General features: G+C 34.3%; 1 protein-coding gene across 5 annotated transcripts in view; it reads right to left on the bottom strand.

Annotated features, from left to right (window-relative positions):
* Bdp1 (BDP1 general transcription factor IIIB subunit) overlaps positions 1-22,625 on the bottom strand; it is a 100,566-nt gene that overhangs the window by 38,925 nt on the left and 39,016 nt on the right. For 4 of the 5 annotated variants that reach the window (XM_026393231.2, XM_026393234.2, XM_026393233.2 and 1 more), the window contains exons 15-23: positions 21,830-22,031; positions 20,909-21,048; positions 13,134-14,577; positions 11,948-12,126; positions 11,078-11,300; positions 8,281-8,459; positions 7,139-7,349; positions 5,339-5,478; positions 809-1,007 (exon numbers count right to left, since the gene is read on the bottom strand). In XM_026393231.2, the coding sequence (XP_026249016.2) occupies positions 809-1,007; positions 5,339-5,478; positions 7,139-7,349; positions 8,281-8,459; positions 11,078-11,300; positions 11,948-12,126; positions 13,134-14,577; positions 20,909-21,048; positions 21,830-22,031 (2,917 nt within the window). The remainder of the gene's footprint in view (positions 1-808; positions 1,008-5,338; positions 5,479-7,138; positions 7,350-8,280; positions 8,460-11,077; positions 11,301-11,947; positions 12,127-13,133; positions 14,578-20,908; positions 21,049-21,829; positions 22,032-22,625) is intronic. The other variant, XM_026393232.2, reaches the window with a different exon arrangement.

Below are 22,625 nucleotides of genomic sequence, written 5' to 3' on the forward strand. Positions count from 1 at the left end.
TAATCGAAGCTACTCAGAAGGGTAAAACAAAAGGATCACAAGTTCAAGACCAGGTTAGCAATTTAGCAAAATCCTGTCTCAAAAAATAAAATGATCTCAGCTACCCAGGAGGCTAAGGCAGGAGAATTAAAAGTTTGAGGCCAGGCTGGGCAACTTAGCAAGACCTTATCTGGAAATAAAAAATAAAAAGGGCTGCAGATATAGTTCAGTAGTAGAGTGCCACTGAATTCAATCCCCAGTATTGCAAACAAAATAAAATAAAATAGGGCTGGGGATGTGACTCAAGCGGTAGCGCGCTCGCCTGGCATGCGTTTTCGATCCTCAGCACCACATACAAACAAAGAGGTTGTGTTTGCCGAAAACTAAAAAATAAATATTAAAATTCTCTCTCTCAAAAAAAAAAATTAAAATAAAATAAAATAAAAAGGATTAGGGATGTAGCTCCATGACAGAACAATTGCCTGCACTGCATGAGGCTCTGGGTTCAATTCTAGAACCACGCAAAAAAAAGTTCAACTAGTAAGGTGTGGTGGTACACACCTATACTCCCAGCTACTTGGAAGGTTGAGGCAGAAGGTTCACAAATTCAAGTGAGACCCTGTACTAAAATCAAATTTTGTAAAAGGGGTTGGGGATAATAGCTCCATTGTAAGAGTACTTGCCCAGGAGGAAGGCCCTAGGTTCAATCCCCAGTATTGCAAAACAAAACAAAATAAAATAAAAAGTCAAAACTGTATTTCACCAATACTCTCCTTCACAATTCTGACAGAAGAGAGCGTGCTAAAAGAAATTTTCCCCAAAAACTTACTTTTAGAAAGAAATGGATGTCAGAATTTCCTTGCTGTGGCAAATTATCTTCTTGTTTGCTTGTCTTACTTTGATATGTACCTTTTTCTATACCTGGTTCCTCTTTCTTACTGTGTGCCCTTCCCAAATTTGGCTTAGACTTTTGGAATTTCCTTCTTATCAATTGTGCTGGAGTAGGAACATATGGTTTATTTTCATGTCTGAAAGGAAGTGTAAATCACATTGAAAAAATAAAATCAGAATTCCTTATTGATATAACAGCTATTCAATGAAGTTGGATACAAACCAATTCTAAATTCAAAGCATTATATACAAATTGGAGATAATACCAAGTATGTAAAATAAACTCCTACATTGCTGATATAAAAGTAAAAGCACATAAGCTTTTATAGCTTCCATTTTATGTATATATTGGGAATATTTTTATAATATGTATCGTTTTTACTTTATTATTGATTTTGATGTGTAGTTTCATGCTGCTTTAAGTAATTTTTAGAGAAATAACTGAAATACCCAAAACCAGTAGCTGAAAATGATTTCATAATGGTACATCAAGCAAATGCCTTCTATTAGATTCTAAAGCCTACACAAATACACAATAACCACCTGGGCCTTCGGCTCAAAAGCAGGCTTGAGGTTAAGAATCTATTTTTCTACCATATTTCTGAAGGCTCACAGAAAACATGAGGCCCTGGGTTCAATTCCCAGCACTAGGGATGGAGTGGGAAGGAGAATACAACTCTCACAGAAAAGGGTTTACTGACAGTCAATGTTGTAAGATTTTTAACTTAATCCATTTGTATATGCCATATCAGACAAGGTTTTAACATACAGTAGTAGAATCACAGCTTTTAGGACAACCCAAATATCAATCTTATGGTTTCCCAGAAATATTTAAGCAACTGGCAAGGAACTAAATTAAGAAATATAAAACCTAACATAAATTTTGTTATACGAGTTCTCTAAAATATTTCTATTCAAAAACTAATCTGGGGCTGGGATTGTAGGTCAGTGGTAGAGTGCCTGCCTAGCAGGTGTAAGGCATTGGGTTAGATTCTCAGCACCATATATAAATAAATAAAATAAAGGCCCATCAATAACTAAAAAAAGATACATTTAAAAAAAAACTAATCCTAAGAACATATTTAAATAAAATATCTAGAAAACAAAGTACATAGACATTTCCAAATATACCAATCTCACAAAGTTCTAGTAGTAAAACACCAAGAAAGTTCACATCATGTTTAAAAAGATACAATTCTGGCTAATGCATGCCAGTATAAAGTATTTGGGAAAACAAGTTATATTTAAGTTAACTTCAATAAGTTACACTGTAAGTTATACTACAGCTTTATCAATTGTGATTTTGCAAAGATACTGAAGAAGAAAAATACACACATAAATTCAACGTGCTTCTGAGATGAAAAGAAACAACAAAACTAATATTAGACATAAGAATAGCTATTTTAAAACTAAAAAATTTCAAATTTTACAAGTAAGCTGAGATGGCTTGGCTACAGCACAGCAACAGTTGGTATAAACTTTATGATCTAGAAAAAGTTAAAGATTAAGACAGGGGACTGGGGTTGTAGCTCAATGGTAGAGTGCTTGCCTAGCCCACATGAGGCACTGGGTTCAACCCCCAGCACCACATAAAAATAAATAAAATAGCCGGGCATGGAGGTGCATGCCTGTAATCCCAGCAGCTTGGAAGGCTGAGGCAGGAGGATTGCAAGTTCGAAGACAGCTTCAGTAATTTAGCAAGGCCTAAGCAACTCAGTGAGATGGTCTCTAAATGAAATACAAAAAAAGGGCTGAGGATGTGACTCCTGAATTCAATCCCTGGCACCCGCTCCCCCAAAAAGAAATACTAATATTAATGATAAATAATATAAAGATATCGTATCCATATACCACTTTAAAAAATATATTTTAAAAAAAAGAAAGAAAAGGCACGGGATTGATTTCTACACAGGAAGTCTTAATAGTTACAATTCTCTCATTAAAAAATACAAAGGCTAAGCTGGGCATGACTGTAATCCCAGCAGCTCAGGAGGGTGAAGCAGGAGGATTTCAAATTTAAAGCCAGCCTGACTGTAATTTAGCGAGGCACTTAAGAACTTGGCGAGACCCTGACTCTAAATAAAATATTTAAAAAGGGCTGGGGATGTGGCTCAGTGAGTTAAATGCTCATGGGTTCAATCCCTGGTACCAAAAAAAAAAAAAAGGCTAAGCATATTTGAATCATGAAAAGCTTCTTTCAGGAAACACTGTTCATATATAGTAGAAGCTTACCAATCTGAAAGTCATAAATCCTGAAAAATTAAATTTAAATTCTAAATTGCCAATATTACTTTAAACTATTTAAGTCCTCCAGGTCTACTTAGTCAATTATAGATGAGAACATTAAGAGAAACCGACCTTGAAAGTCACTAACACGTAAAAGCCCACTAGAGTAAATATCAAAATCCTCACAGTGTCTCTACACAACCTATCTTGATCGTCCAGCCTTTAACTCTCCTATGTCTACCACTCCTTGCTCTCACTCTGGTCCACACTGGCCTTTCTGCTGTTTCTACAAACACGCCAGGCATACTCTGAGTACTTCTGAATTGCTGTTCCTACTTCCTGGACATTCTCTTAACCTATTCCTTCACTTCTTTTATTTATTTATTTATTTTTAAATGTTTTAGTTGTTGGTAGACCTTTATTTTATTTATTTATATGCGATGCTGAGAATCTAACCCAGTGCCTCATACATGCCAGGCAAGTGCACTACTGCTGAGCCCCAACTTCAGTCCCATGTTCCTTCATTTCTTTTAACTTTTGTCTCCAATGGTACTCCTTCTCCAGCACTTTTTGTCTTTCTCTAATTTATAGTTATTTATTCAAGTTATTTCTCTTGTTTGTAATCTGTCTCCTCTATTCAAAATAATCTTCACAGTGACAAAAATTTTTGTTTCTTCAGTGTCTTATTATCACCACTTAGAACAATGTCTGGCACAAAGAGGACACTAAAATATTTGTGAAATGAATGAACAAGAATAAGGTCATAAAATTCTGTCAGATCAAAACCAGATTAAATTATATACAGAAAAGAACAACATAATTAGTAACTAGGAGAGTCAAAAATGTAAACAGGTTCATCTTTAAAGTTTGGGAGAAAGTGTTTCCTAGAATCATTAAGGGAAATTAATTATCAATTCTCCTTGGAATCAGTCATCAACCTAATCCAATAGCATTTCTAAAACAAGTGTATTTGTAATACACTTTAGTGAAAAAAACACTACTAAGCATCAGTGACTTCATTTAAACATCAAATTATTAAAAAATGAAGAAATGGCTTACCCATTTCTTAGACATTTCATTAAGAATTTGAAATTAATGGGAAGTAAAAATTGACCTTAATCATAAAATGAAAAGACTATCAAGAAAAGAAAAAGTAAACAAAATGAATCCATACTAAACCAATAAATGTTTTACATTAGAAACCTATTCCAATGAAAGCAAACTGTTTAAAACAACCTAAACTCAACAGCACCCTGTGTTCAGAAAGATGACATAACATGGTTAAATTTTTTTTCTATGACTTCACTTAACTAGAGAGTAAAAAGATATAATAATGTCTCTTCTGCACCACCTCCACCCCCACCCCCCACACAAAACCACTATCACTCCATAATTAAAGAACACTGGACAGTCAAAGTAAACCCATAGGTGCTGAAGACATCCTAGAAGAAAATGAATAAATATTTCACTAAAATATACTCTAGTTATAAAGATAACATCATAAATTATATGGATCATGAATTATATTCAGAAAGGAAAGGTGTTTTTTACTAAAGAAGCTAATACTCCTACTTTAATACTAGTAATAAAGCAGACTGCAAGAAATATGTAAAAGCATTAATGACAAAATGTCTACTAACTGCAACTTATTTAAACTCATTTTACCATTTGGCTTAGATGTAGTTACCTCTAAATAGAGTATCTAGTAAGTACTTCATAGCACTTATTAAGTCTGATTTTTACTTATAAATTTCTAAAGACACAAAGGAATCCTTTAAGTATTTTTTAAAAATAAAGCAAGAGAAAAGAACCTTAAAATTTAACAGTTTAACTTTAATGACAAAACTAAGGATAGCTGCCAAACATTCAGATTATCAGCAATGTGACTCTTAAAAATATTTAAAGAATTAAATTTAAAATACTCTAGTTCATCCAGGCACGACAGCCAACACCTATAAACCTAGCATTTCAGGAGGCTGAGATTAAGAGTATTCAAGTTCAAAGCCAGTTTTCCAATTTAGTGGAGCAATAGGCCTGTCTCAAAAAATAAAAAGGGCTGGGAAAGTGGCTAAGTGGCTAAGTACTCCTGGATTTAATCCCCAGTACCAAAAAATAAAAAACCTTCTAACTTAATTATTATTTTATCCTTTCATAAAATTTTCAGAATACAAAGTTATATAAAATTATGCAAAAATCCAAAAAATGAAAACATTTATGCTTTTCTCATTAAAAGCAAACTTACCTCATCTTTTCATCTAAAATATTTCTTTCATTAACATGAAGGTTTTCTCCAAGAACCACATGACTTTGATTTTCATCCATTCTGCATTCTGAAACTTTGGAGGATACAGCTTCAATTTCAGTTTCAAGTTGAGAATTTGACTGAAAAGATAAAACCATATTAATGTATGTATGTGTTTATTTTACAGCAGAACATACCTCCCAAAATATTTCAATCATTAAAAAGGCTATCTAGTTTAATTTTTTCTTTTTTTTAGTTGTAGGTGGACACAATACCTTTATTTTATTTATTTATTTTTATGTGGTGCTGAGGATCACACCAATGCCTCACATGTACTAGGCAAGTGCTCTACCACTGAGCTATAACCCCAGTCCCCAGGTATCTAGTTTTTGTTTTTAGCTTTTGGTACTAGAAATTGACCCCAGGGCCTTTTATCACTAAGTTATATCCCCAAGCCAGGGTATGTAGTTTTGTAAAATTAAGATTGAATAATGCAGCCCTCCACCCCAAAAACAGGCAAAAAACTTATTACGCAGAATATATTACAAAAAAATCAGTAAAAAATAAAATTAAGATTCAAACTGGGTAAGTGATGTTCATGTTTTGTTGTGAAAACAAGACTGGCTAGGTCAGAAAGAAAATTACAATGACTATCACAGTAATATTTTTTTTTTTTTTAAAGAGAGAGTGAGAGAGGAGAGAGAGAGAGAGAGAGAATTTTTTTTAATATTTATTTTTTAGTTCTCAGCGGACACAACACCTTTGTTGGTATGTGGTGCTGAGGATCGAACCCGGGCCGCACGCATGCCAGGGGAGCGCGCTACCGCTTGAGCCACATCCCCAGCCCACAGTAATATGTTTAATGCTTGAAAAACTACAAAAAAAAAAGTTTAACAGATTTTTTTTAAGTATTTTGGCTCAAATAAGGATTATTATAATCATATAATCACTTTAAATCTAGGTTTTCCCTTATTACAGGAAAAATAAGGACTACCTGAAATAGTTTTAGGCATTATACTACTTAGTTTTTTTTCTAATATCAAAAGATTTACTAAGAGATTTCTTAAATTATCATTCAAAATAGCATTGTGGGCTGAGATTGTGGTTCAGTGGTACAACGCTTGCCTAGAATGTGTGAGGCATTGGATACAATTCTCAGAACCACGTATAAAGTAATAAATAAATAAAGGTTCATCAACAACTAAAACAATATTTTAAAAACCCACAGTATTGTCACATAGCAAAAAAGGTTTAAATCCTATTTTCTGATATAAAAATCCAATTATAGTATTAAGTGTGCGCGTAAGTGTGCATGGAGATTAATTCGGTAAGACAGGTCAAAAGATTCTCAGTGGTTATCTCAGGTGTTGACACGTGAGGTTCAGTATTACTTTGTTTTGATTAAACATTTCACGCAAGTGTCATTAGTTGGGCAGGTAATGTCTTTTCGGTTTAAAAAAAAAAAAAAACCTGAAATAGTAAATCAAACAAAATTGGGACACATTATGTATTCACTAGGGAGAATAAGGGTGAGATGACTATATTCTACTTCAAGCCTGAGCTATCACTTGATGTTTTTTGTTTTGGGAGGTACCAGTGATTGAATTCGGGGGCCCTGGACCACATATCCCAGCCCTATTTTGTATTTATTTAGAAACAGGGTTTCACTTTTGCTGAACCTGGCTTTGAATTCCTGATCCTGCCTCAATCTCTGAGCTGCTGGGATTATAGGCTTTCCACACCGGACTTGATGTTTTAATATGCATTTAAAAGGATCAATTTAGTTATATGATAACTCACCATTGTCAGGGACTTCTTATTACTTTCATTTTTTTGTAGTAATGATCTTTCTTCCTTAATTATGCCTTTGGCTTCATCATTTTCTACTATTTGCCTGTGTCTAGCCTTTCTTATATTTGGTTTAGGTCTCTGAAGTCGGCCCCTCACTGGTCCAGAACTTTGGATAACACTTTCCTTCACTTCTTGTGGGAAAGCTTTAATTTCAGGAGTCCTGTAAAAGAATAGGAAGAAAGAGAGAAGGCCTGATAGTAAAAAGTTGAAAACCATTGTAAAAATATGTAATTTAAACCTCTTCTAAAAGCCTCTATAAAAAAATACTTCTTACTATTAAAGGAAAATGACGTTTTTGATTATAAAAATATTTTAGAAAAGTTATAAGATAAGGGAAGTTAATGCTTAATGGGTACAGTTTCAGTTTGTAGGGGGAAAAAAACAAAAACAAAAAAGTTCTAGAGATGGATGATAGTAATGACTGCAGAATAATGTAAACATACTTAATGCCTCTGGTATGTATGCCTCAAATTGGTGAAAATGGTAATGAATTTATAGCATATATACATGTATTTTTAAATGAATTTCTTTGTAGAGAATCTTAAGTAGGGGTGGGGTTGTGGCTCAGTGGCACAGTGCTTGCCTAGTATGTCTGAGGCACTGGATTCAATCCTTAGCACCACATAAAAATAAATAAATAAAATAAAGGCATGCTGTCCATATATTTTTTTAAAAAAAATCTTAAGTAGTTAACAGTAAAGCATTAAAATGTCAATCTGAGCCAGGCACGATGGGGCATGCCTATTATCCAGGAGACTCAGAGGTTAAGGGAGGAGAATTCCCAAGTTTGAGGCCAGGATCAGCAACTTACCAAGGCCCTAAGCAACTTAGTGAGACCCTATTGAAAATAAAAAATAAAAAGGGCTGGAGATGGAGCTCAGTGATTAAGTGCCCCTGGTTTCAATCCCCAGTACCAAAAAGTACCAAGTTGAATTCAATTTTATTTTCTATGTAGACGGTCTGCCATATCAATTAAAATAAACCAAATATTCTTTATATTCCTTTTTAAAAAACATTAGCACACTTAAATAATAATAAAAAAATTTTCAAAGAAATGTCTCTTAGATTTTCAAGGAAATATCACTGTTTACCCCGTAGGAACAACTAATTCGTTTTCCTGTGTTTGTGTTGACTGAGACTCCTCTTTAGGTTCATGAGAATTTGAAGGTGAAGTGTCTTTTTCAGTCTGTATACATGGTAATGTGACAGTCTCCTCCTTCTTGTGACCCGATTTATCTTTTTCTCTTGATGTTATTGGGGAAGCCACATCCTGGAAGGCAGAAAAAAGAAATCATCCTGAGTTGGTAAAAGTATAGGGAAATAAGGCCAAGACAGAAGGATCTCAAGTCCAAGGCCAGCCTGGGTAACTCAGCCAGACTCTGTCTCAAAATAAAATTTTTTAAAAGGGCTGTGTATATCAGAGGCAGAATGCTCCTGGTTTAATTCCCAGTATCCATTCCCGCTAAAAAGTACAGTGAAACAAAAACTTTCATACACCACTTGAAGTAGAAGACAATGGGGCAGTTATTGATCAAAAATTTAAAGTCCCAGCAATTCCACCTCTAGAAATTCATCTTAGGAACTGGGGATGTGGCTCAGTAGTAGAGAACTTACCTAGCATGTGTGAGGCACTGGGTTCAATCCTCAACACCACACAAAAAAATAAACAAATAAAAGTATTGTGTCCATTTATACTTAAAATATATATATATATATATATATATATATATATATATATATATATATATGTGTGTATATATATAAAGAAAAAGAAAGAAAAGAAAGAAAGAAATTCATCTTATAAAAATACTCAAATAGGGCTGGGTTGTAGCTCAGTGGTAGACCGCTTGCCTAACACATGAGGCACTGGTTCAATCCTTAGCACCACATATAAATAAAATAAAATGTGAAAATACTCAAATAGCTGGGCTTATTGATGTACCCTATAATCATCCCAGCAACCTGGGTGGCTGAAGCAGAAGGATCCAAGTTTGAGGCTAGCCTCAACAACTTAGCAAGACTCCAGAACATAAAAAAGACCAGACATGTAGCTCAGTGTGTAAAGCACCCCTGGGTTCCATCCTCAGTATTCCCTTCCAACAAAGTACCTATGAGCAAATATACAAAGATACTTCTTAGAATAATTTAATAGCCCCCACCCACCCCCAAACAAACAAGATATTGGACATACAACAGATCTATGAGTGGGAGACTATATAAACTTTAATTTCTTTACAATGCAATATGACATAGACATTTAAAAGACAAATTTTACCAGACATGATGGAACACACGTATAATCTCAGCTACGTGTGAGGCCGAGTCAGAAGGATGGCAAGCTCCAGGGCAACATAGGGAAACTTATCAAGACCTTGTCTCAAAATAAAAATTTCAATAAAGGTCTGAGGATGTAGCTCAATGGTACAGCACTTGTCTAACATGCACAAAGACCTAGGTTCAATCCTCAGTACCTCAAACAAAGACATTTCTCTGTACTGATCCAAAGAAAATGTTCACAGTATCGTGTTAAGTAGAAAAATCAGAAGGCAAGAATGACGCCATTTTTGAAAATAATAAAAATACTTGTATATTACTTTATAAATAGCTACACAGAAAAGTCTAGGAACAAAAATGCAAAGCTGCTATATGATTAATTGGGATGGAGGGATGAGACATTATAAAGGACTCTCACTTTTTAGAACATAGGTATTTTTTTCCAAGTTAAAATTCTTATAATCAGAAAAAATAATTAATAAAAAAGTAGTTTATCTTTTATAAACATAAGGTCAGGAAAAATATAAATACTGATGCATAATAAAGAACTAAAGTACTTTAAGATGCCATGTAAGAATTTTAATTCTTGTTATGGACCATATACTGATACTCAAATTCATACCAAGTTTTTAATTTTTCATTTCACCTTCACAACAGAGTAAAATAAAGCACTATAATTCCCATTTTCCTAGAAGAAATCTGTTACATCATTTGGCTACAGTTGCAAAGCCTGTTTTGGTTTAGATATGAGGCATCCCTCAAAAGTTCATGTGTGAGACAATGCAAGAATTTTTTAGGTAAAAAGAGTTAGAAGTGTAGCCTAATCAATGGATTAATCGATTCTAAGTATTATCTGGGTCAAAACAGTAGACAGGTATGGTATGACTGAGAGGTAGGAGGTCACTGGGTGCATACCCTGGGGTTTACATTTTGTCCCTAGAGAGCAGCACACTGTCTCTGCTTCCTGATTGCCATGTCCTGAATTGATTCCCCCCACCATGTCATTCTTCTATAATGTCCTACAAAGCTAAGGATCTGGCCAACCAAGGACTGAATCTCTGAAACCATGAGCCAAAATAAACTTTATCCTCTTCTATGTTATTCATGTCAGGTCTTTTGGTCAGTGACAAAAAGCTAAGGGCTAGGGATATGGTTCAGTGGTATAGTGCATGCACAAGGCCCTAGGTTCAATCCCCAGCACAGAAGTGGGGGTGGGGGTGGAGAGCTAACTAAAACATAGCCAGAACCTCAACTTCCTATGACACATTAAGATTCCTACACAAACTCTGCAGAATAATGAGGCACATTAAGTGTGGGAACGTAATCATACAAAATAAAAATTATATGAAGAAATTTACAACTATAGTAACTAACCCCCAACCCACATACACAAGCATCATCTCTTCTTTTCTACCAGGGATTGAACTCAAAGTCACTTAACCATGGAGCTATATTCCTGGCAATTTTTATTTTGAGGCAAGGTCTCACTAAGTTGATTAGGACCTGCTAATTTGCTGAGGGTGGCCTCAAACTTGCGTCAGCCTCCTGAGTTGCTGAGATTACAGGCTCGTGCCACTGCACCCAGCTCCCACAACCTCCATCTTAATCACTCACATGTTGAGAAGGGAGAGTACTAGCTTGTTCACTGTCCTGCTGTATCACAGTGGTCTCTACTTCATCAGTTTCCAACTTCTTCCCATGTACATATTTTTGTGCTTCTGCAGTCTCTTTCTTTAAAGCTGCTCTTGTTAAATTTGGTTTTGGTCTTTTTAATAGGCTTCTCACAAAAGGTGCTGGTTTAACTTCAAGTGCCTTCTGTTCTTGAAGAAGAGATCTGCTTTGGAAACAAGGATTATCAAACTTTAGAATGAACTGAAGGGGCAGTGCAAGTGGGGCTGAAGGACAAACTTAGCAATTAGCAGTAAACATTAAAACCTAATTCTTTTTTTTATTAAATTATTTATTTATTCTAATTTGTTATATATAATGGCAGAATGCAATTCATTTCATATTACACATATAGAGCACAATTTTTCAAGTCACTAGTTGTACACAAGTATTTTCAGACCATTTGTGTCTTCATACATGTACTTAGGCTAATGATGTCTAACTCACTCCACTGTCTTTCAAATCCTAATTCTTAACAGTAAAACAAATCAACTTATTTGGTAGATTCCAAAAACCAAGAGTAGTACAATCCAGGCATGAATCTAGGGAATTACATTATCATTATACAAAGAAAGCAGTTTGTAAAACCTATGTTGACTTAGGAGTAGGTGGTCTGTCAATTTTATACATGATAGTGATTCTTACAAGCCAGTGTCAGAATGACCTCAATCCCGTCTCCTAGTCTTCCAAAAACTATTTAAAAATCTCTAACACTATCCCGTATGTTATGCCTTGAAACCTTAGTTTGACATAATCTATAAATAAAACTTTATATGCTTTTTCTTTAAAAACACTTCGACCTTTATAAACTTATACCTTAAATTAATATCTGAAAACTGTTCTGGAACATCTGGAGGTCTTATCTCCTGGTCTTCTATTTCACCAATTTCAGAAGTTTGTGAAGAAGTCTTCAAATGACAGGATACCTCCTTTTCAGAATTTCTGTTTTCTTCTGTAGGTATATGCATCACTGATAATACTTCACTGCTAATATTCTAAAGAAATAGTTACAGTAAATGAGCACATACACATTCTACAAGCATTTCATACATTACAAACTTCAAGTGTCTATTGTCTTCTAGACACTTTCCTTTAAAACTTTCGTTCTTAATTTCTAAATAAAATTTAACATACAAATGTTAAAACCCAGAACCAAGGAAAAAGTTTTCTTTTTATATTGTGCATTAGGATTTTTCCAAACCACAAGTGCCATTATCTAACCAAAAAAAGGTCAGAAAAAGAGGCTGGGGTTGCAGCTGGGGCTCAGCAGTAGCATACTTGCCTGGCATGTGTGAGACACCAGGTTTGATCCTCAGTATCATATATAAATAAATAATATAAAAGTCTATCGACAACTAAAAAAAATTTTTTTTAAATGTGTATTTAAAAAAAAAGTCAGAAAAAAAATTCTTTAAAAAAAGGATGAACTTCAAATAACATGAACAAGATGAAATTTTCAACAAAAGAAACTTAGAAGTAAAGTAAATCAGGTAGAGCAGTAAATAAAGAGAAATATAGACACAAATATGGTCAAAATAAAAATGCCAGCATATGTTCACACTCCTTTTATCAAAAAAAAAACCCTTCAAATAGTTATTAAAAATTTGTTTGGCATGGTGCCATATGCCTATAAAAACAGTGACTATGACTACAGAGGCTGAGACTAGAAGTGGAAGATCTCAAGTTTGAGGCCAGCCTCAACAACTTAGTGAAACCCTATCCCAAAATAAAAAATTAAAAAGGAGAAGAGGATGTGTCTCAGAGATAAAGTGTGTCTGGTTTCAATCCCCAGTATCTAAAGTTTTTGTTTGTTTGTTTTGTTTTTTAAAGAACACAGTTTTTTAAGGTCCAAAATATAAAATTTTAAGACTGGGAAAGACTTGCAACTTTTAGAGATTTAAAGTGTTGTTGGATTTTTAAAGTCAATAATCATGGAATTATTTTGGTAACTTTGACCTGAAAAAATTATTTTTAAAAAACTTAAAGGACAAAAAATACATACTTTCATATCTAGTGAAGGTACGGTACTGGTGTCACCACTACTGCTCTGTATTACATTTGCTTCAGTTTGCTTTGAAGTACTGGATTCCTCTGATTCATTTTCCCTTGGAGAAATGTCTGTTTTTCCAGTTTTTTCCAAATCTGCCACCATTTCCTCAGTAACACCCATCTTTTCAGATCCTCTCTTCCCCAAGGAATTTTTTCTTCCAGTATCTTTCAAATCTGCCTCCATTCCTTCAGTGGCAATCATCTCTTCTGATATGGTCTCCATCTGGGAAATGTCTCTTCCAGTATCTTTCAAATCTGCCTCCATTCCCGCAATAGCAGTTATCTTTCCTGATATGGTCTCTGTCAGGGAAATGTCTGTTTCAATTTCTTTCAAATCTGCCTCTATTCCCTCAATGGCAGTCATCTCTCCTGATATGGTCTTCATGGGGGAAATGTCTCTTCCAGTATCTTTCAAATCTGTCTCCATTCCCTCAACAGCAGTCATCTCTCCTGACACAGTTTCCGTAAGGGAAATGTCTATTCCAGTATCTTTCAAATCTGCCTCCATTTCCTCAATGGCAGTCATCTCTCCTGCTATGGTCTCCATCAGAGAAATGTCTCTTCCAGTTTCTTTCAAATCAACCTCCCTTTCCTCTAGGTCACTGACCGTCACTAGAACCTTTTCCCTTTGGGAAATATCTCCTGTACTTTCTTTCAGATCTGTTTTCATTTCATCTATAGTTGTGACTTCCTCTGGAGCCTTAACTAACGCAGATATTTCTCTTCCTTCAGTTTCTTCCAAATCTGTCTTTCTTTCCTGAGTGACATCAATCTTTTGTGGAGTCCTGTCTCTTATGGGCATCTCTCTTCCAGTTTCTTTCAAATTTGTTTCCATCTCACCTATAGACTTGATCTCTTGGACATTTTCCTGTGGGGATATTTCTCTTATTCCAGTTTCTTCCAAATTTTTGTCTATTTCCTGAATGGCATCAATCAATTCCTGCACCTTCTTCCTTGGGGAAAACACTCTTCCAGGTGTTTTCAAATCTGTCTCCCTCTGCACAGTACTCTCAGTCATTTCTGATAGCATCTCCCTTGGGCAAATTTCTCTTCCAATTGCTTTCAAACCTGCCTGCATTTCCAGAGTATTATCAGTTATTTCTGGCATCTTCTCCATAAGAGAAATGTCTCTTCCAGTTTCTTTTAAATATGACTTAGTTTCTTTAGCAGTAGTGGTTGTCACTGGTACCTTCTCCCTCGGTAGGGTGTCTAGTTTTACAATTTCTCTCAAAGCCACTGTCATTTCCCCAGAGGCAAGAATCTCCTCTGGTACTTCTTCCTTAGAGGATCTCTCTCTTCTTCCATTTCCTCTTCCTATATTTGGCTTTGGTTTCTGAAATCGGGTCCTTGAAACAGGGACTTGTTTAACAACATTTGCTTGTTTATCTTCTTGAATGCTATTAAAAAAAAAAAAAAAAAAAGGAGACAATCAAATTTTAAACAAGAATGGTAGCGGAAGAAATGATAATCAAGAAATCATTATGAAAACACCAGACATGCTCAAATTTTAAAATATTAAGAGGCTGGGCATAGCTCAATGTTAGGGCATGTTCTTGTATGGCCCTGGATTCAATTTCCAGCAATAAAAATTAGAATGAAGTAAAAATAAAAACAATCAAGGAAGCCCCCAGGATCACTGGAGAAAATTTTAAAATCAAAGGAGAAAAAAATTATCTTTTTAAATTATAGTAAATTTTAAAGTAATAACTGTACCTACTTATACAAGACACATATAGAAAGGTCATATATTAATGAGATCAATCACAGTAGCCACTAATTGTCCCTGAATAGTCCCTTTCCAATTGTCATTCTCACCATTCCATGCAAATACTAGTTAGGAAAAGCTCTGATAATCTATGTTGGCATTACTTCATGATGTTTTTTTTTCTGTATTTCCCTCTCTTTGCTCCAATTTTCTTCTACCCAGACATACATTTTGCAATGACAGACTCAACCATCTCAAACAGTTAGATGAAAATATGATTTGAATAAGAAAGTCTTCTAAGGAACTAGGTTGCCTTCCAAACATTTTTTATTAGTTCTAATTAGTCATACATGACAGAAGGATGCATTTCAACTCATTGTACGCAAATGGAGCACAAGTTCTCATTTCTCTGGTTGTACACAATGCAGAGTCATATCATTCATGTAATAATACACATACCTAGGGTAATAATGTCCATCTCATTCCACCATCTTTCCCATATGCACACTCCAATTCCCCTCTGCCCAATCCAAAATTTCTCCATTCTTCTCTCCCCCGCCCTCATTATGGATCAGCATCCATTAATCAGAGAAAACATTTGGCCTTTGGTTTTTTTGGGATTGCTCACTTTGCTTATCACCAAAGTTTTTTTAGTTGTATATGGTCACAATACTTTTATTTATTTGGTGCTGAAGATCAGACCCAGTTTCTCACATGTACTAGACAAGTGCTCTACCACTAAGCCACAACCCCAGCCCCCAAACATTTTTAAAAAAATTTTAAATGACACAATGCACTAAATATATATTTTTTTATTTTTAGTTGTAGTTGGTTGGACACAATACCTTTATTTTACTTATTTTTATGAGGGCCTCGAATGTGCTAGGCGAGCGCTCTACCTCTGAGCCTCAATCCCAGCCCACAATGCACTATATTTTGCTGAACACTATTGGACATTTTTTTTACAATCACTATCCACAACAAGCACTTTGTTCTCCAGAAAGCAGCAGCATTCTTTTGCTTTGTATTTTCCATTATAGCTAGTAAAACCAATTGAAATACATACACAAATGAAGGAGCTTAGTTAGTATTGAGCTTAGTTAGGTCATTAATCTTAGGCAAAAGCTAGATCAAAAGAAACAAAAAAGATTTATTCAGCCATGTCAGGCTGAACAAGTATATAATTGCACATTTAACAGCTTTAAAAAAAGATTTATTAGGGGCTGGGGTTGTGGCTCAGCGTTAGAGTGCTCACCTAGCACAAGTGAGGCACTGGGTTTGATCCTCAGCACCACATATAAATAAATAAAATAAAGGTATTAAAAAAATAAAAAATAAATTTAAAGAATGTGTGTGTGAATTATCCTTAAAATTCACGAACTTTAAAAAAATATATTAAAAATTATGACTGCAGAAGGAGGAGATGAACAGAGGATGGTTAACATGTATGAGGGTATAAATATGAAGGAGAAATAATGTCACAGAAGGATAACTATGATTGACAATAATTAATTAGATATTCAAAATAGCTAGTAGAGATGATTTTTAAAAAATTGTTTTTGTAGATGGACACAATACTTTTATTTTATTTATTTATTTTTATGTGGTGCTGAGGATCCTACCCAATGTCTCACACATGCTAGGCAAGTGCTCCAACACTGAGCTACAACCCTAGCCCGTAGAGAGAATTTTGACTGTTCCTAATTCAAAGAAATGACAAATGTTGAGACAACAAATTTGCCAATTACCTTGATAATTATACACTGAATATAAGTACTGAAATATCCCACTATGCTCCATAAATATATGTAATTACTATGTGTCAATTAAATATTTTAAAACATTTTTAAAATAGAGGAGCTAACAGACAAGCACTTCTTGTAATTAAGAAAAATTATTTTATTTTTTTGAAAAGAACTAAAGCTAAGCATAATGGCGTATACCTGTAATCACAGCCTCAGCAACTTAGCAAGGCCCTAAGAAACTTAGTGAGACCATATCTCAAAATTTAAAAACAGCAGGGCGGAGGGGACACATTGGGGAGGATACCCAGGTCTGTCACTCAGTGCTAAAGTGCTTCTGGGTTAAATCCCCAGTATTAAAAAAAAAAAAAAAAAAGACTAAAGTTAAATGACAGGATTTTCAGGATCTTGCTCCTTTCATACCCAAAAACAACAGAAACTGCACCATTCTCCTGGGGTAAGTAAACACAGAAAAGGGCCACAATGTCAGGTTGCCAACTTTAGAAGGAAGGATGACCAATGAAAGAAAATAAATGCAAGGCCCACCCAAGTGCAAAACTCCCTTCTACCAACATGAGCCCAAAGTCAGTGGGCAGTACAGTATAGGCCATCTCAGACCATAAACATTTTGAGATTTGAAAAAGATACTATCTCAGATAAAAAAAATAACAAAAATAATGAAAAGGAAGCTATTACTTGCATGAATTTTTGTAGGATCTAAACTTTCTTCACTAAAATATCTGTTTTTTTATAATGTGATTTTTTACTTAAAAAAGTCTCTAGGAAATAGACTGATTTTTAAATTGTACTTGTTTATATAACTGAGGTATTTATATCTATCACTAACTTTAGTGAACAATAAATGCAAAATTAATATAAACTGACAAAGGAAATTTAACGTGGTTAATCCTGGATGGATTTCACTCCATTCCTTTTTTTTTTTTAAATTATTAAATATTTACTTTTTAAGGGCTGGGGATATAGCTCAGTTGGTAGCTCAGCTTGCCTCACATGCACAAGACCCTGGGTTCAATCCCCAGCACCACAAAATAAATAAATAAATAGATAGATAGATAAATATTTTTTTAGTTGTAAGGCAACACAATACCTTTATGTTATTTTAATGTGGTGCTGAGGATTGAACCCAGTGCCTCAAGCACACTAGGCAAGCATTCTTCCTCTGAGCCAAAACTGCAGGCCCTTACTGCATTCTTTGATTATCTTCATCCAAAAACATCTAGCTTTTATTGAGGTTACTTTGCTAGGAATATGATTTGAGAATCATGAGAAAAGAGAATTTTTATAAAGTCTTATTTTCAACACTGGTTTATCCTTTAAACATATAAATGCATTAATAAGCAAATACTTTATTGGAAGTTTCCTTATTTCAGTATCAATTCAAATTGTAAGATACAAACATGAAATGTTATAATTGTGCTTAAATACCTGAAGTTGTTTTTATATAATAAAAGGACTTTCATAAGTTTATTTTTATGGATAAAAAATATGATATATGATAACTCACTGAGTTCATGAATGATAAGTCAACAAATATTTCTAAGTCCTATTATATGCCAGAAAGTACCTATGAACTGGGAATACAATGATGAGCAACACAGACCTTTTCACATAGAATTCATATCAGCTGCATAATTAACTGAAGGGCAGTTTTTGAGACTGGAATTCAGTTATGTAGTTAATTCAGAATATTTCTCAACTTAAAATATACAATGGATATTGTATTCTCTCCACAGATCATAGAATTTAAGAAGAAAAGCAAACAAAGGAGATCATGACTAAAGAAAGGATAGGCACAAAATTATACATCTACTTCCAGGTCCACATTGTGTTTTTCTAAAATGTAGAGTTAAGAATCTACAAAACATTTGCATGCCTCCTAAATCATCAATCATGACACAAGCCCCAATATTTATATAAAAGATACATAATTGTCTAGAAGATTGTTTGAAAAAAACATTCACTAATTTATCTAGCGAAGAATTTTTTAATACATTATCCATTTCTCTTACACAGCATCTTGAACAAGCCAAAGTGTTCAAAGTAGGAGAAAGGGAAAACTGCCTAGTAAATACAAAGAGATATATGATTTGACAAAACACAGAATTTTAGAATTTTTTTTAATGATCCTGGACATCCAGAAAGTCAAAAAAGTCACATGATAAAGCTACCTGTGGAGAGGGAAGTTGCTGAGATCAAATTGTGTACTGGTGTTAACAATATCTACCAGTTTTCTGAAACTCAGAGGCACCCAAAGAAAATCTAATTTTCTACTAAGCCACATTATTATTATGTGTGGTGCTAGGGATTGAACCCAGGGCCTTTTGCATGCGGCAAGCACTCTACCAATTGAGCTATATCTCCAGCCCCACATTAATTTTTAAATGTTTTTTTTTTTCATTTACATTTTTTTCAGTTGAATGCAGGCTCCAACCTGTCAGTCTCCTAGAAATAAAATCTGATACATAACAAGTAATATAATTGGACAGGTTCCTACTCAAAAAATTCTGTGGCACATTGGTAGCGAAAGAGTTGAGGGGTGAAGCAAAAATAGTAGAGGAAGCAAGAAATACAGAAATTTTTCTGTTTTAATAAAGGTTTAAATACATTTAAATTGGTGTAACAAAGCACAGCAGCTGGATATGGTGGTGCACACATATGATCCCAGCTACCTGGGAAGTGAAGGCAGGAGGATCACAAATTCAAAGCCAGCCTCAGCAACTTAGTGAGGCCCTAAGCAACTTGATGAGACCCTATCTCCTTGGACAGTGTATACATGGAAGTCCATTATTGTTCTCTCTGCATCTGTGTGCATTAACCATTCCCAAAATAAAAATTTTCAAGGTATACTAATAAATCCATCACTCTGGTTTAGTACCCTCTGAGGGGAAATAAAAACTTTGGCTACAAAATAGTATGGGTTTGGGGCTGGTGTTGTAGCTCAGAGGTAGAACACTTGTCTAGCATGCAAGAGGCACTGGGTTCGATCCTCAGCACCACATAAAAATGAAATAAAGATATTGTGTCCACCTAAAACTAACAAATAAATACTTTTTAAAAAACAGATGGGTTTTCATTAATAAGTTCTACATAAAATTTATATCAATCTTTTAAAAAAACTTTTTTGTAGTTGTATATGGATAGAATGACTTTATTTTGTTTATTTTTGTGTGGTGCTAAGGATTGAACCCAGTGCTTCACACGTGCAAAGCAAGCATTCTGCCACTGAGCTATAGCCCCAGCCCTATATCAATCTTAATAAAAGCAATATGTGATCAATCTAATACCAAAAAAAAAAAGAAATAGCATTTGTAGGGGCTGGGGATGTGGCTCAAGCGGTAACGCGCTCGCCTGACATGCATGCGGCCTGGGTTCGATCCTCAGCACCACATACAAACAAAGATGTTGTGTCCGCCGAAAACTAAAAATAAATAAATAATTTTTTTTTTAAAAAAAGAAAGAAATAGCATTTGTAGGCTGGGGTTGTGGCTCAGTGGTAGAGTGCTTGCCTCGCACATTTGAGGTACTGGGTTTGATATCAGCAACACATAAAATAAATAAAGGTATTGTGTTTATCTATAACTAAAAAAATAGCATTTACATATTTAGATACAGGCATTTAACTTAATATGCATATTAAGTGATAAGCTACTCAAGTTAATACAAATTCTAATTTATGGTAAGTAACTCTTTTCAAGCCACCAATAACTAAGAAGTCAAAATAAAAGCTATGACATAAAGTTCCTTGGAGATCAAGTTGTACTTTGAAATATCTCTGAACATTTTATGACTTGTATTTATCACACAGAAAATAAATCCAATCTGATTTGGTCTAAAAGAACTGATTAAGTTCTAAAACCATACAAAATTAAGCTTGGCACAGTGGTGCACACTGGTAATCCCAGAAACTCAGAAGGCTGGGATAAGAGGATTGAAATGAAAGGGCAGCCACAGGTCCTTAGGGAGGCTGTCTCAAAATAGAAAATAAATGGGGAGATGGGGTTGTAGCTCAGAGGAAGAGCACTTGCCTTGCATGTGTGAGGCACTGGGTTCAATTCTCAGCACCATATATAAATAAATGAATGGAAAATAAAGGTCCATCAACGACTAAAAATATATACTAAAAAAAAAAAAAAATGAGCTGGGTACGATGTAGCTCAGTGGCAAAATGCTCCTGGGTTAATTCTCTAGTACCAAAAAAAAAAAAAAAAAAAAAAACTATACAAAATTCAAAAATTACATCATCAATAAAATGATGCTTACCTTAGACATTCACTAAGAGTCTTGGGCTCATCTGGTTCCACTTTTTGAAAAGAAGAATCTTTTCTCTCAGTTTGTGATATGACATGTGACATTTCCCTATTGAAATTTTTACATGACTGATCTTCTATTTGTTGAGGAATCTTAATAACAAAGAAAAATTTTTTAACATTTTAGTTTTCACAATCAAAGATAATTTTTAAAAATTGCACTGAATATTTTGTGTTATATGAGAAAAATGAAAAAAACTTCAAAACTATAAAATGAAATTCAAAGGGTTCTTTTTAAATGTATTTTCTTTAGGTATCTCAGAAAAATTTCATAAGCCACAACTTTTACCTTATCTCAAAGCTCCCATTCTTTTCTGCCAAATCATAAAGCAAGTAACTATTTTAGACTGATCTGTGAGAATTATTTCATGGTGTCTCTCTTTCTGAATCTTTATATTTATTATAATTGCATTACAACCAGATAAATTACAACAGATGAAATCCAAATCTTACATTATACCAACCTTCTTATAAAGACTATGTAAATAATCTAAAATTCATGATCTTTGTTCCTGGAATTATGGTTTTGAGGGAAACTTTCAACATCTTATTCTATTTGAGCCAATACTAAAAGTTACTCATTCAACTATCTTTTCAAATGGAAAGGGTAATTCAGAAATTCGTTGAGTAATAGGGAAAAAGCAAGTCCAAATATGAGGGAATGTGAAAGCAAATTACAAATCATGTCAATGATCAAAATCTAAAATGGCTTTACAGTTAGCAAAACTGGTATCTATGAAATTTTGACGATAAACTTAATAATCAATGCAACACAAACTATTTAGCCATTTGTTGTTTTTAAAAGGAATGAGAGATTTATGTTAAGACTATGTACTTACTTAACACAATATGAAAAAAAAATCAAAGTACTTACTTCTCTATCAACACAGGACTCATTTTCATTATTCTCCCTATCAGCCCCAACTTTTTCCTGTGATCCAAGAATTTCTTTTCTTTCTGCAGCTTTCCCTATATTTGGCTTTGGCCTTGGTAATCGGCCCCTTATTGGTCGTGTAGGTCTAAAAGCCTTTGGTTGATTATCTTCATGCAGACAAGATTTGTCACTCAAACTAGAACTACAAAAAAATAAAATCAATGTTTATTTTGAAGTCACAAACTGCTTGTTTTTTAGTATTTCCTTTTCCATGATATTAATGAGAAAACCATTCAGAATATAAAATAATTCACAGGTATCCTCAAGAATATCTTCAAGGTTATTCATACATCTACTCCCTACTCTTTTGAACAGATATAATCCTGGAAGCCTGACTACAAAAAAGATTTTTAATTCAATTTTTCATTACAAAATTGGTCAGCCAGGTATGGTAGTGTACACCTGTAATCCTCACTACTTGGAAAGGTGAAGCAGAAGGAAGGATGGCAACTTCAAGGGTAGCATGGGCAACTTGGTAAAACGCTGTCTCAAAATCAAATAAAAAAGGGATGGAGAGGTAGCCCAGTGGTTGAGCACTTTTGAAGCTTACGTCAGGTCCTGGATTCAATCTCCAGCATCACAAAAAAAGAAGGAAAAAAAAAAAAAACTGGAAAAATCTACATCAATCAAGGAAGTGATAATAGTATGCCTCATACAGAATACTACTATATATTATACAATTCCAGGATATTAGTCCCAAATTATAGTATAAATTGGACCACCTGAAATAGCCCAG

The sequence above is a fragment of the Urocitellus parryii genome, chromosome 1 (genome assembly GCF_045843805.1).
Source record: "Urocitellus parryii isolate mUroPar1 chromosome 1, mUroPar1.hap1, whole genome shotgun sequence".
Classification (NCBI taxonomy): Eukaryota; Metazoa; Chordata; class Mammalia; order Rodentia; family Sciuridae; genus Urocitellus; species Urocitellus parryii.